General features: G+C 45.2%; 1 protein-coding gene across 2 annotated transcripts in view; it reads right to left on the bottom strand.

Annotated features, from left to right (window-relative positions):
- Window positions 1-19569, bottom strand: part of MCF2L2 (MCF.2 cell line derived transforming sequence-like 2) — a 382435-nt gene that overhangs the window by 28832 nt on the left and 334034 nt on the right. For both annotated transcript variants that reach the window (XM_088456383.1, XM_088456384.1), the window contains exons 28-29: window positions 14482-14574; window positions 12055-12126 (exon numbers count right to left, since the gene is read on the bottom strand). In XM_088456383.1, the coding sequence (XP_088312509.1) occupies window positions 12055-12126; window positions 14482-14574 (165 nt within the window). The remainder of the gene's footprint in view (window positions 1-12054; window positions 12127-14481; window positions 14575-19569) is intronic.

Below are 19569 nucleotides of genomic sequence, written 5' to 3'. Positions count from 1 at the left end.
GAGACGTAGCAGAGAAGGCAGGAGGGAATAAGGGGAGAGGACTGGATAAGGGCCTGACTTTATCTCCAGAAATTGGGGCAATAGAAGTCAGCATTGCTAAGATGGATGGGGAGGGGTGGTCTGGGAAAGGAGGGGGTGGGGTGCTGAGGGTATGGTGGGATGAAATTTCCTGACTTATGGAATCAATCATAGAAGTAAATTAGGTGGCACAGTCAAGGATGAGAGTGAGGAGGGGAGGCGAGGAGGGGGCAGAGGAGGGAGTTGAAAGTGGCAAAGAGATGACAGGGGTTGTAGGACTGGGAGGAGATAAGATTCTTCAAATATGACTGTTTCGAGAGAGAGAGGGCAGTACTGTAGGTTGAGAGCATAAAATTGAAATGGAGAAAGTCTACATATAAGCGTGATTTCCTCCACAGTCTCTTGGCGGTTCATGAGCACTTTTGCAAGTATCTGGTGCATTTGGAGTGGAAGGGTTTAGGTGTGGATCTGCGAGGGTGAGTAGTGACCACCGGAGCCACAGAGTCAAGAGCAGAATTAAGGGAGGCATTGTATAGGGAAATGGCTTGGTCAGGGCAGGAGAAAGAGACATTGGGGAAGAGAAGTGAGTTGAGCAGAGAGGATTAAGATACATGTCGACAGCCTCAATGCTATGCTTAGTGATGGTAGCCTTGGGAGGCAGAGGTGTAGACGGAGTGAGGGATAAGTTAAAAGAGAGGTGATGGTCAGAATTGGTGTAATCAGAGATATCACAGTGTTATGTTAAGACCAGATCAAATGAGTGTCCACTAACGTGGGAGGGTGAGAGGTCCATTAAGATAGAGCAAGTGCTGATGTGAGGGTAAGGAGTTTAGAGGTAGATGATTTTGTAGGGATATCAATAGGGATATTGAAGTCACCTAAGATGAGGGCAAGAGGATCTGAAGTGGGCGAGCCAGGCAGAAAAGTTGTCAAGGAATTTGGAAGGAGGCCCAGGGGGATAATAAATGACAGCTACTGAGAGATGAACAGGTTGGAAGTGGCGAATAGTATGAACCTCGAAGGTAGAGCATGAAAGTAACAGTATGAGTTGGTAGGAGTAACTGGAGTATAGAAGGACTCCAACACAGAGACACATTAATATGTTTTGTTATATTGTGTGAATATTCCCAGCAAGAAAAATTGTTAGGAGGTTTTATCAAATTGATGATGATTACTTTAATGAAAAGATAAAATCCAGCTCCCTGTGAAAGTGACAAAAGCACAAAACTCACTTATGGCGTTTTGCATTTTTTTTTTAAATGAGTTTCTATTTGCGGAGAAAAACTTTCCACAGGCCTTATCATAACCAAGGGTTCATAGAGGAAAGGTGATTAAACATTTCCAAATTGATGTACCTAAAGGATTCTTTATCTTATCGCTAGTAAAGACATGGAAGGTCCTACTAGGAGAGGTATTATCAAAAGACCGTCATATATAAGACAGTTAGTTGTACATTATGTAAGTATAATATTAGAATAGTCAGTGTATGGGGACCATAACCTATTAACTTAAGACTGCTGGACTGCGCCCTGGTCTAATAACCTATTGGCAGAGTAGCCTAGCAATGTGAAGTGCAACTGAATAATGTTAGATATATTTATTAGCCAGACAGATTGCCAACCAGGATGAAATACACTTAGACAGAGTATATATGATGTTCAGGGGCACCAATGTGGGAGGGGATGCGGGTACTAATTACCCATGCCCGGACTTGATGGAGGAGCCAGAAGGGGCCCGTGTCCGCTGCCCTCCTTCCCCTTTCTTACCTGTCAGCAGAAGCAGCTTGTGTCTTCCTAGCCCAGCATAATGCATTGTGCTGGGCTGCAGTGGAACCAGGGAGCCTGCTACCACTGATCTGTATCAGCAGTCTCCTTTGGCTGTGCAGGGGGGTGGGGGGCATGCTGGTTTGCGGTGCGTCATATACAATTTTTTGTATTAAGGAGGAATGGTCACTCCTCCTTACATTAGGCTACGCCTCCCAAAAGAACCAGGGCCCTGCACAGCTCTATACAGCCCTGGTGATGTTAGATGTGTTTGCAGTGCACAGTTGTTTGGTGCTGGTGGCGGCTAGGCCACACATGGTACAGCTTAACTAGTTCTTAGGTTTATTAAACCAGGAAGAACAACAAATAGCATAAGATATAACAGGAATAATAGCAGTATAGAAGCAGCCTGGTGATTATGGTTATTGCTGGGCATTGTAGTGTGCCAGATGTCTGGGTGGTAAAAGTACCGACTGATGTTAGCAATATGCCCACACACTATAGCGGTGGTGGTGTAGTATACTATATAGGCTCTGCACACAGCAAACACACGGAGAATCTCAGGGTTGCGTCTGCCACGAGGACCCGCATGCGCAATAGTACATGTCAAAGGTCGGAACTCCAGCTGAGCTCCAGCAGGTCCTATACTGCTGGCTCAGTTATCTGTCTACAGCATGGATAGAGGCAGCGCCAGAGTGCTCCTCATTCAACATATAAAACATAAATAAATATATTTTTCTATGCTCACTAGACTAGCATAACAGGGGCACTTGAGAGCAGGCCACATCCTGTGTCTTATACAGCTGCCCTGCCTTGTGTGGGCTTGAGTCAGAGTATAGGCAGATGTGCGACTGTATAGTGTATGATTAGTTTTTGTAGGAGGAGATAAGGCATACTTACTTTATATTAGGGATGTGCAGGCTCGGATAGGTTCGAGTTTGCACGTTGAGTTCGGATTTTTCCCTCCAAAAAAACGGAACTCAGAAAGAGGCAAAGTTCCGTTTTTTTGGAGGGAAAAATCTGAACTCAATGTGCAAACTCGAACCTATCCGAGCCTGCACATCCCTACTTTATATCATACTTGCCTACTTTTGAAAAAGCATTTCAGGGAGATTGTGAAAACAACACCTATGAGTGCGGCGATAAAGTGGGCGTGTACTGCTACATATGAGAGGCGTGTCATAAATATGATTTATATTCAAATGTAAACGAGCCCAAAAGCAGTCAGTAAGATCTATTTGTTGATGAAAACACACTCATACATTAAAGAAAATACATTTAGCCATAGGGATCATTGGCCCTCATTCAGAGCCGTACGCTCTGAGCAGAGCGCACGCTCTGAATGAGGGCCGACCTCCATGAAAATGGAGCGTCCTTCTGGACGCTCGTATAGCTGTGGGTCACCACCCACCGGCTATACGAGCGTGCATTTTGATGGCCGCGATGGTCGAGACCATCGCGACCATCGAAATTGCGAGCCGGAGCCTGCGGTTGAGGTTTTCAACCGCAAGCTCCGGAGTGATTTTGGCTCTATCAGAGCCAAAATCACTCCCACTGACATCACTAGTGATGTCAGTGGGCCGGCTTTTGACGGGAGGCGTTCCCGTGGGAACGCCCCCGTCAGGGAGGCACGCCCCCGGCACACCTACCAAAGGGGGCGTGCTGTCAATCAACATTGACAGCACGCCCCCTTTGATCGGACACAACGAGCGAAGGACTTTCCTTCGCTCGTCGCGTCTGGCGCATGCGCACGACGGAGCTCCCTCCATCGTGCGCATGCTCAGTCCAGAACATCGACCCACTTGCGAGCGGACAGCCGCTCGCGAGTGGGTCTGAATCAGGCCCATTGTGCCTTATAACCAATGCATGGAATTTTATACTAATGATCCCATTTGAATGTATATATCTCTGTTTTTTTTTAATATAACAGCTACATAATGGGGGTAAGGTGTGATCAGGGAGATTACTAGACTCTTCAGGAAGACAGGGAGATTGCTACTATTTCAGGGAGTCTCCCCGACAATGAAGGAGAGTTGGCAAGTATTCTTTATATACAGTCAGGTGCATAAATATTGGGACATTGACAGAATTTTCATATTTTGGCCTCTATTCACCACCACAATGGCTTTGAAATGAAACAAACAAGATGTGCTTTAACTGCAGACTTTCAGATTTAATTTGAGGGTAATTACTTCCAAATCAGGTCAACGGTGTAGGAATTACAATGGTTTCTATATGTGCCTCCCACTTTTTAAGGGGCCAAAAGTAATGGGGCAAACTAAACAATCCTAAATCTAACTGTCACTTTTTAATACTTTGTTGCAAATCCTTTGCAGGCAATTACAGCCTGAAGTCTGGAACGCATAGCCATCACCAGACGCTGGGTTTCATCCCTGGTGATACTCTGCCAGGCCTCTACTGCAAATGTCTTCAGTTCCTGCTTGTTCTTTGGGCATTTTCCCTTCAGTTTTGTCTTCATCAAGTGAAATGCATGCTCAATCGGATTCAGGTCAGGGGATTGACTTGGCCACTGCATAACATTCCACTTTTTAGCCTTAAAAAACTATTTGGTTGCTTTTGAAGTATGCTTCGGGTCATTGTCCATCTGCACTGTGAAGCGCCGTCCAATGAGTTCTGAAGCATTTGACTGAATATGAGCATATAATATTGCCCGAAACACTTCAGAATTCATTCTGCTGCTTTTGTCAGCAGTCACATCATCAATAAATACAAGGGAACCAGTTCCATTGGCAGCCATACATGCCCACGCCATGACACTACCACCACCATGCTTCAGTGATGAGGTGGTATGTTTTGGATCATGAGCAGTTCCTTTCCTTCTCCATACTCTTCTCTTCCCATCACTCTGGTACAAGTTGATCTTTGTCTCATCTGTCCATAGGATGTTGTTCCAGAACTGTAATGGCTATTTTAGATGTTGTTTGGCAAACTCTAATCTGGTCTTCCTGTTTTTGTGGCTCACCAATGGTTTACATCCTCTATATTCACTCTTGTGAAGTCTTCTCTTGATTGTTGACTTTGACACATACACACCTACCTCCTGGAGAGACTTTGACACATTTACACCTACCTCCTGGAGAGTGTTCTGACTGTTGTGAAGCGTTTTTTCTTCACTAGGGAAATTATTATTTTGTCATCACCCACAGTTGTTTTCCGTGGTCTTCCGGGTCTTTTGGTGTTGCTGAGCTCTCCGGTGCATTCTTTCTTTTTAAGAATGCTCCAAACAGTTGATTTGGCCACACCTAATGTTTTTGCTATCTCTCTGATGGGTTTGTTTTGATTTTTCAGCCTAATGATGACTTGCTTCACTGATAGTGACAGCTCTTTGGATCTCATATTGAGAGTCGACAGTAACTGATTCCAAATGCAAATGTCACACCTAGAATCAACTCCAGACCTTTTACCTGCTTAATTGATAATGAAATAATGAGGGAATAGCCCACACCTGTCCATGAAATAGCTTTTGAGTTGATAGTCCCATTACTTTTGGCCCCTTAAAAAGTGGGAGGCACATATAGAAACCATTGTAATTCCTACACCGTTCACCTGATTTGGATGTAATTACCCTCAAATTAAATCTGAAGGTCTGCAGTTAAAGCACATCTTGTTTGTTTCATTTCAAAGCCATTGTGGTGGTGAATAGAGGCCAAAATATGAAAATTCTGTCAATGTCCCAATATTTATGCACCTGACTGTAGCTAAAAGCATGATTTACAATGATCACACCAATGTCATATACCTTTTGCACACCGAAGTTACAATGCACTGTTCAAAGTTGTAAAGATATTATATAGTTGATTTAATTATATTTTCCACACAGACATACGTACATGTTTATACAGTATTAGTGGGTGCCAGTTGTTGACACCATGTGCAAAAGCCAATGTAGCTCTATTGTATATTTATATTTATTATTACCAGTTATTTATATAGCGCACACATATTCCGCAGCACTTTACAGAGAATATTTGCCCATTCACATCAGTCCCTGCCCCAGTGGAGCTTACAATCTACAGTATCTTCCCTATCACATGCTCACACACACACATACACACTAGGGTTCATTTTTTTTTTTTTTTTGTTGGGAGCCAATTAACTTACCAGTATATTTTTGGAGTGTGGGAGGAAACCGGAGTACTCGGACCAAACCCACACAAGCACAGTGAGAATATACAAACTCCACACAGTTAGAGCCGTGGTGGGAATCGAACCCACAACCTCAGTGCTGTGAGGCAGTAATGCTAACCATTACACCATCTGTGCTGCACCATCTGTATACACCAAGTATTGTAACACTTTCTTGGTTTTCTTTAATATATTAAGTTTAAAGTTAAAATACCAGTAACATTCATCATAGGATGTAGAATTCATGCAACAGCTAATAAAAAAAAAAAAAAGACAAAACACGTTATCCAATCATGCATGTAGTCTTTTTTATATCTTTCTGTAAATATAAATTGGTAAAGTCTCTATTTACAATAACATGGTCACATTTGTTGTAGTTCTACATATTTACAATCCATTGCTGCTTAAATAACTCTTAAAATTAAAGAAACGGCAAAAAAAAAAAATGAGAACAAACCATGTACAGGAGGAAACGAAACAGATAATATGATGGATAACATGTAGCCAGGGAGGTAGAATACTGCAGTGACCACAAAAACCTTGGCTGAAAGAATGAGACAACTGACAACTGTAGGGTACATGAGTAATTTAGGTAATGCTCAGGAAACAGTTTGCAGTATTATTTGACTTTACTTATATGATAGTAAATTACCCCTTAGTGTAAGTTTTTTAAGGTATGTGTTTACAAAGCTGCCAATCATCAGCGGCTTGGCAGATAAACAAATTGCTAAACCATGCTTGTTAAATAGCATTTATAGCATTTATTCTGTAGTAAATCCACCCTTAAGATATGCTATAGTTACATCTGTTCTTCCATCGAATCTCAACTGCAAACCTTTCTTTTTTTTCATGAGTTTGCTGCAGAGTCAAATCTCAGAATGACCTCAATGACAGAGATTATGCTTCATGTGCAAATACCAGTTGTAAAACACATTGATTCTATTTCCACTTGTCTTATTTCAGTTTGCATCATCTTGCAATTTCCTGTGTTTTTATTTTTAATGAATGTACATGTGCACTACTGTGCTACCTCCATGATGCTCCATATCTCCTTTACCAAGATGGCCGCCATTATGTACTATGCATATGCCCGCCACCATCTTGAATTCACTGTGTTTGAGCACCACAGTAGTACACAGCTGCTATACCCCAGCTATATCTGCCAGTGCGGTCAGGTGAGGCAGGTTAGCAGAGCCGTTTTTGTCATACTTAGGTATACTCCAAAGTTTTGACTATAAATATAAGAAAAAATTAAAGTAAATATTATAAATATCTTCTTTGTATTATTCTAATAATTTTTATAGTCAAAACTCTGGAGTAAAAAGTGTATGGCAGGTGAGGCGCTGCCTCCCCTGTCTACCTTTGCTGCACATCCCTGATCAAAACACACCAAATTTCCAGCACTATATACTGCTGCACCTTTGTATAATGCCCACATGAACCATTGGGTTCATATATGTATCTGTAAATCTAGCTCTGATAGTAGCCAGTGCCTCCCCAGCCATTTACCTCACCGCACGTCACTGATACCTGCACACAGACATGACCGGAGTGTCCTCTGATTCAGATATGTCATAAACCCGATGGTTTACGTACAAATCCGATTGATGTGGGTCTGTGCATGTGCAGGAACCGTTCTACACATGTACAGAAAGGGTCCTGCATGATCGCTCGCAGTCCTCCCTTAGCCAAAGCATGACTGACATGCTGCAGCATTTGGGGAGCGGTGACCAGGACCATTTACAGGTGTGCCAAGCTCAGAGTCTGCTTCATGGGATGCAGACTTTCTGGACCTGGGAGAGGGGTTCCAATGCCCAGGCCGAGTAAGCTTTGGCTCACACAGACTGGCCGATGGTCATGATGGTGATCCGAAGCAGCGTCTATGGACGCTGCACTGGGATTGCAGAAGCATGCAGGAGGTGTCTATTTCTTACAGACACCTCCTGCTGCATTTTTATTTAGTTGGACGGTATTGCACAGCCGCTTCCCTATGGCTGTGCAATATGCTTCCTACAGCTGTGCAATATGCTTCCCTACAGCTGTGCAATATGCTTCCCCGCGGCTGTGCAATATGCTTCCCCGCAGCTGTGCAATATGCTTCCCCGTGGCTGTGCAATATGCTTCCCCGCGGCTGAGCAATATGCTTCCCTACAGCTGTGCAATATGCTTCCCCACGGCTGTGCAAAAAGCTTCCCCGCAGCTGTGCAATATGCTTCCCTGCGGCTGTACAATAAGCTTCCCCACGGCTGTACAATATGCTTCCCCGCGGCTGTGCAATATGCTTCCCCGCGGCTGAGCAATATGCTTCCCTACAGCTGTGCAATATGCTTCCCCGCAGCTGAGCAATGTACTTCCCCACAGCTGTGCAATATGCTTCCCCGCGTCTGTGCAATATGCTTCCCCGCAGCTGTGCAATATGCTTCCCTGCGGCTGTACAATATGCTTCCCCGTGGCTGTGCAATATGCTTCCCCACAGCTGTGCAATATGCTTCCCCGCATGCGTGCAATATGTTTCCCCGCGGCTGTACAATATGCTTCCCCGCATGTGTGCAATATGTTTCCCCGCAGCTGTGCAATATGCTTCCCCGCAGCTGTACAATAAGCTTCCCCGCGGCTGTACAATAAGCTTCCCCGCAGCTGTGCAATATGCTTCCCCACGTCTGTGCAATATGCTTCCCCGCAGCTGTGCAATATGCTTCCCTACAGCTGTGCAATATGCTTCCCCACGGCTGTGCAATATGCTTCCCCGCAGCTGTGCAATATGCTTCCCTGCGGCTGTACAATAAGCTTCCCCGCGGCTGTACAATATGCTTCCCCATGGCTGTGCAATATGCTTCCCCGCGGCTGAGCAATATGCTTCCCTACAGCTGTGCAATATGCTTCCCCGCAGCTGAGCAATATACTTCCCCACAGCTGTGCAATATGCTTCCCCGCGTCTGTGCAATATGCTTCCCCGCAGCTGTGCAATATGCTTCCCTGCGGCTGTACAATATGCTTCCCTGTGGCTGTGCAATATGCTTCCCCGCAGCTGTGCAATATGCTTCCCCGCATGCGTGCAATATGTTTCCCCGCAGCTTTGCAATATGCTTCCCCGCGGCTGTACAATAAGCTTCCCCGCGGCTGTACAATAAGCTTCCCCACGGCTGTGCAATATGCTTCCCCGCGGCTGAGCAATATGCTTCCCTACAGCTGTGCAATATGCTTCCCCGCAGCTGAGCAATATGCTTCCCCGCGTCTGTGCAATATGCTTCCCCACAGCTGTGCAATATGCTTCCCCGCGTCTGTGCAATATGCTTCCCCGTGGCTGTGCAATATGCTTCCCCGCAGCTGTGCAATATGCTTCCCCGCATGCGTGCAATATGTTTCCCCGCGGCTGTACAATATGCTTCCCCGCATGCGTGCAATATGTTTCCCCGCAGCTGTGCAATATGCTTCCCCGCGGCTGTACAATATGCTTCCCCGCATGCGTGCAATATGTTTCCCCGCAGCTGAGCAATATGCTTCCCCGCGTCTGTGCAATATGCTTCCCCACAGCTGTGCAATATGCTTCCCCGCGTCTGTGCAATATGCTTCCCCGCAGCTGTGCAATATGCTTCCCTGCGGCTGTGCAATATGCTTCCCCGCAGCTGTGCAATATGCTTCCCTGCAGCTGTGCAATATGCTTCCCCGCATGCGTGCAATATGTTTCCCCGCGGCTGTACAATATGCTTCCCCGCATGCGTGCAATATGTTTCCCCGCAGCTGTGCAATATGCTTCCCCGCTGCTGTACAATATGCTTCCCCGCAGCTGTGCAATATGCTTCCCCGCAGCTGTGCAATATGCTTCCCTGCGGCTGTACAATTAGCTTCCCTGCGGCTGTGCAATATGCTTCCCCGCAGGTGTGCAATATGTTTCCCCGCAGCTGTGCAATATGCTTCCCCGCGGCTGTACAATAAGCTTGCCCACGGCTGTGCAATATGCTTCCCCGCTGCTGTGCAATACCGTCCACATATCAGGCCCCATATACGCTGCCTGTATGTGTGACAGTGACTATGGCTGTACTGTATCTCTTGCACTGCAATAAACCAAAGCTTCTGGTTAAGTTCTATCCGCCTGTTGTGTCTGGTACTATATTACATCCGCTGATGTCTACTATTTTATAAACTGTGTTCACTGCAAAATACTACACACAGGGCCTGATTCAGAGCCGGACGCTCTTTGAGAGAGCTCGCTTGAATCAGGGCGTCCCTGTTTTTTTTTAAAGACGGCCTCCTGGCCGCTCGCTAAGCTGTGGGTGACCACCCACAGCTTTTGCGAGCGGCCAGGTGATGGTCGCGATGGTCACGACCATTGCGATCATCGGGGCTTACGACGAGACCCTTGTGGTAGGGTGTCGTTTCCGCAAGCCCCAGTGAGCTTTCGGCTCCAATAGAGCCGGAAGCTCACCACTGACATCACTCGTGATGTCAGTGGGGCCGCCCCCAAACGGCAGACGTTCCTTCGGGAACACCTCCGTTTGGCCAGCTACCCCCCCCTGCCCTCCTCCAAAATGGGGCAAGCTGTCAATCAAAATCGACAGCTGCCCCGCTTTTGTGCGAGACCCGTAGCAACGGAGCTCCCGTCGCTGGCCAGGGTCAAAACGCGCATGCGTAGTGAGGGACCATCGACTCGCTTGCGAGCGCTGTGCGCTCGCGAGCGGGTCTGAATCAGGCCCACAGCTCAACACAAGCAAATCATACTTGTCGACTTCCGGGAGGGGGCAGTCAGGTCGGCGTAGAGGAGGAGTGGCGGCTTCATAGGTGGGTGGTGTAAGGGCGTGGCAGTGCGTTCACGTCGTCGCGGCCCCGCTATACAATGCAGAGATTACCAGCATTGCAAAGCAGGGGATGGGGCTATGTTGACGCGATTCATCGGCTCACTTTCGCAAGGTAAGCCGGGCGGGGTGGGGGGAGGTGGCCGAACCGGGAAACTTGCCCTCCCCTGCGGGGGGCCCGGGAGCGCTACCCAATTTTCAGGAGCTTCCCGGCTATTACGGGAGAGTCGGAAAGTGTGAGGCAAATAAGAATGTGAAAATCTAAAAGCATTTTTTGTACTGTCTACTAGAACTGTGCGTGGACCCTTATAAATGTATTTTATGTTGCATATCTGGCTTGCTTTACTTAAATGGTACCTCGCTGAGCTATGGTTTATTGGGTCTTACACATGAAGACAGAATTTAAGGACTGTTAATATGCTGCAGTTGAGACTTAAGCTGGATACACTCTATACGATGTATCGTATGATATATCGTTCCATCATGGATCAGAACAAAATACGTATTGTACACAACATACAGTGTGTACGCCCGATCCGTCGTTCCCGGCTATCATTTATTGTATCGTCCCATCTGCTATCATGCATGGACATAGTTACATGCAGCATGTAACGATACATCGCGACAACATATGAAGGAATTGTGCAATCCGTGTGGCGAACGCAATATATTGTTCCATGCGGCGAACGCAACATTGCTCGCCAAATCGCTGGGTTGCACCATCGTATGTACCCAGATTTTGTTCTTGCTGATAAAGTGTGGCCCACTGAAAACAAATTTGAGAACCATTGTTTGGTATACACAATGACCCAGAAAAAAACACCTTATAAGTGGTGTGTATTGAGTAGTGGTAATTGAGCATCTGTTCATACAGGGTGTTACGCCCCTAACTAAAGCAGAAAACAAGAATGGTACAGGGCTCAGTTGAATTATTAATTATTATATGAATAGTCAATTATTGAATATATGTATATTAAACTAATATAAAATAAATATACTATAACATGTGGATCATAAATAACAATAATGTTGAATTTATTAATTACATTTTTAAAATAAAGATATAGCACAAATAAATGTAAAAAATATATACAGGTACCACATATTAACCAATGAAATGGAAATGGTATTGAGAAAGTGAAAAGAATGTGTAGATGAGGGACTCTTTAGTTAAAAAAATATATAAAATAAAGAAATTTTGTATTTTAGTACATGTTATGTTGTACATGTACTAATTGTCCAAAACGTGCAAGCAGACAACATACTACAAACAAACCAAAACAGGTGACCATGCACCTTGCCAAAACAGACATGCAAGACCACAAGACGTATACCTTCCAGACCCAGGGGCGTTGGGTCACTCTTTATCTCATGTCTCTTTGTTTTCACATCTGGGCCAAGTGGACCTGTTGTAAGTTTACAAATGTGAAAACTGGTAATACTGCTAAATACCAAAGCTGTGCATTCAGAAGGTTTAAAAACACGAGAAATACCCACAGTACACAGTTGTCTTTCAGTCATTGATAACTATGAACAAAGCATTGCTTCATCTTTGTAGATGGAAAACTTTTATCATGTTTTAAAAGGCATGTGTAACATATTTATAGTGTTAATATGTCATGTTGTTTTGATCAGATGTGTGAACTCCAAGTTGTATCTGGACAAGATGTATATAACAGAGATTTTCTAAAACAATACAACGATATTAAGTATTCATAGTTTTAGCAGGAGATCCAGGAGAATTTAAATTCCTGGATTTGTATCAGACATGCATTTTATACACAAGGCCTAATGGGGCACATCCACTAGGCAACTAGTGATAGACTGTTCATTAAACTGTACAGTGCCCACACTGAAGGATATATCATTCAGTGTAGACACCCTCCCTCATCCTCGAACATGGTCAATCTGTCGTTATCGGCAGATTGACCGGCATGTTCAGGCAATGACTGATGTCGGAAACGGGAGCGTGCATCGCTGGTCGTTTTCAACATTTTAGTGCCCGATTCATGCACGATTGAACGATAATGACATTTTTATCGTTCAGTCGCACATTAATATCGCCTAGTGGATGTGCCCCTTAACATGCCGAATTAAACATACATTGTATACTATACATTGTGGAGCATTATTGGCATGTTTTAACTCAGATTAGATGCAATGTGAAGTTATGAGTTAGTGTATGCATCATCCTTTTTCCATATTAAACTCCTCATCCCTTTAACAGATTGCATGCAAAAATAGCCAAGTTTGCATTCTGTATATAATTTATCCAATGGCAACAGCACAAAATCCACTTGCACGCTTAGTTACACCCCAGTGTACTGACTGGTCAGCAAAGTTTTCAGATGATATCCGCCAGTGTCATGATTTTGGACACTAACAGATCATTAGAGCACACAGTATCACTGTATGTCATTAGCACTCAAAACGCTGAATGCTAAAACATGTTTTTGGTAAATGAAGTTATGGGTTCAGAAATGCTTGACTATACAACCTATGGGGTTTCTGCAAAAATAGCTAAATCTTTTCAAAACTATTCGGAAAATGGCATAGAACATGACAGATATAAGACTATCTGGCCCTGTTCTCACATGACTCTTCAAAAATGGCCTGATTGGCCGAATTCATTACTAAAATGGGACATACACGCTAAATGATAAAACTGAACGATAACGATATCATTCAACGACATATCGTTCAGAGTTTATGCTCTGAACGACCAACGATGCGCGCTCCCACGGTTCGTTAACTATATCCCCAGGCGGCCGTACATGCAGCACAATCTGGGGATATCATGAGCGCTGCCATACTGCTGAAGGCAGTATGGCCCCGCTCACCCCCCCTGCCCTGGCCGGCATATGCAACTGTGCATGCACTTGCCAATGCCGGCACCCCCGCCAGGCCTGCCGCCGACAATGTCGCTGCATACACACATCGTCTAGTGTGTATGCGGCTTAAGTCTGTCAAAGATCCTCTTTTCTAAAAGGATAATATGGTAAAATAATTGGAAACAGCCTTGATGCTAATACAACAAGAATATAAACCTTGATGTTATCATACTGTACATGGGATCCCGGTGCAAACAATCCCGGTGACGGAATGCTGAGGTTTGGAAATCCTGATGCATGCAGGTAAGTAATTTAGCCCTTCCCCTAGACCTACCCCTAACCCACCTTTCCTGCAGCCCAACCCAAATCCTACCCTCCCGCAGCCTAACCCTAATTCCCCCCCCACACAGCCTAACCCTAACCCTCCCCTCCTGTAGCCTAACCCTTTCTCTCCTATTGGCAGCCTAACCCTAACCCTCCACCCACAGCCTAACCCTTCCCTACCGCAGCCTAACCCTAACCCCCCACCCACAGCCTAACCCTTCCCTACCGCAGCCTAACCCTAACCGTAACCCTAATGCTTACTGTCGGGATCGTAGCCGGCGGAATTCTGGCTCATGTCGGGATTCTGGTGCCAGGATTCTGAGCGCTGGCATTTTATGCGCCGGGATGCCAACTACATCCCAATAATAATTACGCATAGACCATATTTCAGCTGCTCTGAATATTTACCCTGATAGAAATATTCTCCGCAATGGGAAATGTACTGATAAATTGTAATATTATGACAGATACTGTAACAATAGCAGAAAGCAGTTAACAAATGTACAATTTATATACAGTATATATATATATATATGTATATATATATATATATATATAGTATATTTTGTGCAGTAAAGTGTAGGTGCCAGAATGAAAGTCAGCTACCTTTTGGCCGAGCAGGAACTCTAATAGCTGTTGAACTGATAGAGGAAGCTAAGGAAAAGCGACGAGTAACTTCTTTCTCCTTAGATTCGGACTCTAAGGGAACACATAGATGTAAAGCAAAGGTTTATTAAAAGCAATGTAATAAGAACAGATTACTGTGTAATTTACAGGTCAACTAATCAGAAAATGTCCGCTTTCTTACACAGCGGGCCTGTCATCAGCAAACTTACCGAGGGACTTGTAAGACCTAAATATGCACCAGGCAATAGTGGTCCTGGCTATGGCGGGGCCCTAAAAGCGTGAGTTGTCTAAATAGGCTGAAGCCTAGTCACTATCAAACCTCAGAATTTGCAGCAATTTATGACAAACAGATGTAGACTTGCTTACACTTCTGCAATCAGAGCCTAAAGTTAAGATGAGGAGTTATGATAAGAAGCTTGAATTGGGGTATAAGCTTTGCATTGCTGGTACTGTATAGTGGGCACTACTGTGATAAATGGTGGGGCAGTAGCAATGGTGGTAAAATCTCTGCTGCCTAGCTAGGATAAATGAGGCACTGTTGGCTATTTAATATAAGTAAATCTGAGATCATCAGAGGAAGCCCTAAGCTGCTACCCTGTCTAGGCCTCATTTGGTGCTACTGTGAGTGCAACAAGGAGCTCGGTATCAGAAATGGCTGATACAGGAAATCTAAAACAGCAAAAGGCCCTTGGAACAATGATAACTGCAGGCCTGTTGTAGAGCTGGATGGAAATCTTTTTTAGCTACAAATTGAGCAATGGCCTCATCACACATTGACAACTTGAAACTCTGGTAAGTACAAGCATAAATGGTAATGCAAACAGCTACAACACAGCATGCTGAAGTCAGATAAATGAAATGGCTGCTTTATCCACATTTCACTGATTATAAAATACTGTATATACTCTTGCAAAGTTGTAGGGACAGTAAGTCCATGAACACATCTTACAATCACATCTATCACAATTCTTAAACATTTAAAGTGGAATATACGATGATAAAGCTATTGTATGGGGGAGGCTTATTTGCCTCAAATCTCTCCCTAACAACATCTACACCCAGCCACAATATATACTTCATACTCAAGCACACCTAGTAACAGTGCTGCATGTACTTTCTATGAAGCTTTCTTGCTGTGACTTAAGCTGGATACAAAACTCTCACCCACCGATGATTGTATATACACTTACCGATTGTTCGGCCGATGTGTTTGCGCTGACATCGCAATTGCTCGCCCAGTTGAGATGTCAGTCACCCTGTAGCAAGTAAGCAGGCGGTCGGCAGGTCACCCGTACACACAGCTAGACATGTAGATATATCTGCAAGATATATCAGCATCAGCTGTGCTGCAGTGCCGATCCGATATGTCTGTGAACTACGTCGTTCGCAGACATATCGCCTGTACATACTTGACGATACACTACATTGAAACGGGTGATATAACTGTCAATGTGTACCCAGGATTACACTTCATTCTACCCTTCACCACATCACTGTCTGCACACTGTCCCTGACACATTGACCAAAATATAATGCACTTAAAGGCTAACGGAAAGACTTCCTGCAGCTCATCTCACCTGCCCTGTTTGCTCTGCAAAACTGACAGCAGCACAGAAAATGGTAACCCCAGTGGCTTAGTCAACTTTTGACATGAGGGGGAGTAAACTTGGAAAATAGGATCATCAGGTCCAGGTGTTCCCATGTGCCCCTTATAAGGCCCATCTGCATATCCTGTTTTGTGCCCTGCCTTGTCTGTATTTCCAATATTGTGCCCCCTTACCTATTTCATCTGTATTCCACTGTGTATTAAAAAAGTAAAGTTCCGTATACAGCAAGTGTAACACAGCACCCAGAAATGAAACATTCAATAGTCTTTGTAGTTCTTGTTGCAATTGAAGTGCACCGCACAGAGTAACCATTTCACATAATTGAAAGCAGCATTTGTAAAACTAAACATGGTATTGCTACAAGTATCATGCCAGATAGCAAAATACAAGATACACAAAGCTCACCACCCGCTGGCTGACGTTTCAGGACGTCTGATCGGCCTTTTTTCAAGGTTGCATACAGACTGTTGATTGTTTGATAAAAATGTATGTTAAATTCTGGATGTAGTGTTATACTTGCTGTATACAGAGCTATACTTTTTTAGTACACTGTGGAATTATGGAGTTTCTGCAACATACTGTACTAAAATAATTTTATCAGCTTCTCCTACCAAGTCTGTAATGTATGTGTGTGGAGCAGAGACATAAGGTGGGAGATTGTGTGCTTAGAAAGCTCAGTTCAGTCTCCTACTAGTTATATTATGTAGGTATATTTATTATAGGATGTTTAACCTTTTCAGGGTCACTTATGTTATTTATATGAGATGAATACAGTGAAGTGCCAAAAGACATGGGAAGCAGTGTGTAGAGGTAATGGTAGTTGGTGTCATCATACTTTGACATCTTGGAAATACGCAGACCTGCATTACTTGTAATCTGACATCTTGTGAGTCAGTTTGAACACCGGTTAGGCTGCTCATGGCAAGGCAACGTGAATTATGGGAATTCATATGGGGCATGCCAGTGGGTGCCCAACGGATGGGACATTCCATTTCTGAAGTCGTGCAGACATTCAACATTCCTCGATCTACGGTGTCACGTGTGTATCGGGAACAGAGCCATAGCTAGACTTTTTGGTGCCCTGTGCCAGAAAGAGCATTGGCACCACCCTCATTTTTCAAAGTGACAAAATGCACCCAAAAAAGGGCCATGGCTTCATGGGGAAGGGCCAGGGAAGATATAGGAAAGGCCAGGAGATGCTGGGGATTAAATAAGAGGAAGCTACAAGCATGAATGACAATAAACAGAAATTTGTCAGGCCCAAACAGCGCCTCCTGACCTGTGGTGCCCTGTGCGATGGCACCGGCCGCACTACCCTAGCTACGGCCCTGATTGGGAATACCTTATGGAAGGGATTACCACCCATCAAGGACAGCTCAGTGTCAGGTGTTTAATGATCGTGAGCAGCGGCGTCTGGCCAGAATTGTCTGTGATAACAGACAAGCGACACTGGCTCAAATCACATCTACACTCATGTAGGAGCTCCCAGACGATTATCCAGCAGGTCAGTGCAGCGTTCTTTAGCTTCCATGGGATATGGGAGCAGAAGACCCACCGGTTGCCCCTATTAACACTACGACACTGGACACAGCCCCTCACCTGGGCTTTTGACATCGCTAATTGGACCCTGGAGGTCTGGCAACATGTGGTATAGTCCGATGAGTCATGATTCCAGTTGCTATGGGCTGATGGTAGGGTTCCGTTGTGGTTCAGATCCCATAAGGCCATGGACCCCAGTTATCAACAAGACACCATGCAGGCTGGTAGTGGCTCCATAACTGTGTGGGGTGTGTTCCCGTGGCATGGGTTGGGTCCGCTGGTCCGCCTGAACACATCATTGACCGGTAACTGCTACATTGCATTGCTTGATGACAACGATGGACTACTCTAGCAGGATAATGCACAGTGTCATTAGTCTCAAGTTGTCCACATTTGGTCCAAGAAGCATTCTGGAGAGTTCCTACATATGGTGTGGCCACCATGTTTGCCCAATCGAGCATTTATGGGACGTGGTGGAGAGGTTCATTCGCACCCAAGATCCTGCACCTACAAATATCAGGGAGCTGTGGGGAACTATCTAGATGGCATAGGTCCACATCTTTCCAGAGGTCTTCCACCCACTTGTGAAATCATTGCCATGTTGAGTTGCTGCACTTCGCCAGGCTAGATGGAGTCCTACACAATACTATGCATCTATCCCATGACTTTTGGCACTTCAGTGTACAGTAAGTTTGATACAGAAAGTTCGTTTATTTAGACTCTCTCCCCTACAACCTATACTATAGACGATCTATAGTGTTAATTTTTAATAAAGCATTACTGTACATAAATTATTCAGTGTATAAGGAGACCAATGTCTACATATATGTCTAGGGAGAGAGTTACATTCTTCTGCCGCTCCTCATGACTCCCTATTTTGCTCCAATGCTCCGCTTAGCAGGGGATTTGGGGCCTGATTCAAATATTGGGAAGCGACTGTGCAACACCATCCAAATAAATGCAAATGCAGCAGGGGATGTCTGCAGGAAATAAACGCTGTTTCCAGGGCCGGATTAAGGTATGTGGGGGGCCCTGGGCAACAAACATGTGGGGGCCCCTATTACGTGCCCTTTATGCAGTGCACCCAGTAGTAGTGCCACCAGGAGTGTTGCCCCTTATGCAGTGCCCCCTATGCAATGCCCCCTGTAGTTATACCCCCAGTAGTAGTGTTCCTAATAGTAATGCCCCCTGTATAAATACCCCCAGTAGTAATACCCCTGTAGTTGTGCCCCCAGTAGTCATGCCCCCTGTGTGTGCCCAATAGTAATGCCCTCAGTAGTAATACTCTGGCTGCCGCTGCGGGGAGGGAGCCGGGCACCCGCTGGTTACAATCTCAGCGGGCGCCTGGTGTCTCCGTGCAGCACCGGGGTTAAGTGTCCGGAGGAGGCGGAACTGGTTCCGCCTCCTCCGGTTCACTTTAACCCCGATGGCTGGGTGTGGGGGCCCTTCAGGTGTGGGGGCGCAGGGACGACCGCCCCTGTCGCCCCCCTTTTAATCCGGCCCTGGCTGTTTCGGATCACCATCGCGACCATCAGTCTGGCTAAGTAAGCTGAAGATTACTCCTGGCTACTTATGAGGCCAGGAAATCTTTGTCCAGCAACACAGACCCTGAGCGCCGCCCCTCCGTATCCCTAAGCGGCATCAGACTGTTACTCGCCTGACATCTGGGGGACACAACCTGCACATGCGCAGTTTTCCTAACATCGGAAAATTGCGTGAAGAAACAAATTGCTGTCCGGACCTAAATCAGGCCCTTGGATTGTGGAACATTTTGAGGGAAAAAAAACAACATTCAGCCCAGGTAGGTTAGCCCTGTTTGCCACATCTGCCAATAACTTATTGTGATCACTGGCCCTGTGTATATTTGAGAGGGCGACGGCCTCCATCCTACCTGTGTTTGTAAGGTAGGGGCGGTAATCAG

This window comes from Taudactylus pleione, unplaced genomic scaffold (assembly GCF_031769625.1).
Source record: "Taudactylus pleione unplaced genomic scaffold, aTauple2 ptg000702l, whole genome shotgun sequence".
Taxonomy (NCBI): Eukaryota; Metazoa; Chordata; class Amphibia; order Anura; family Myobatrachidae; genus Taudactylus; species Taudactylus pleione.
This window is presented reverse-complemented; position numbering and strand designations above follow the sequence as displayed.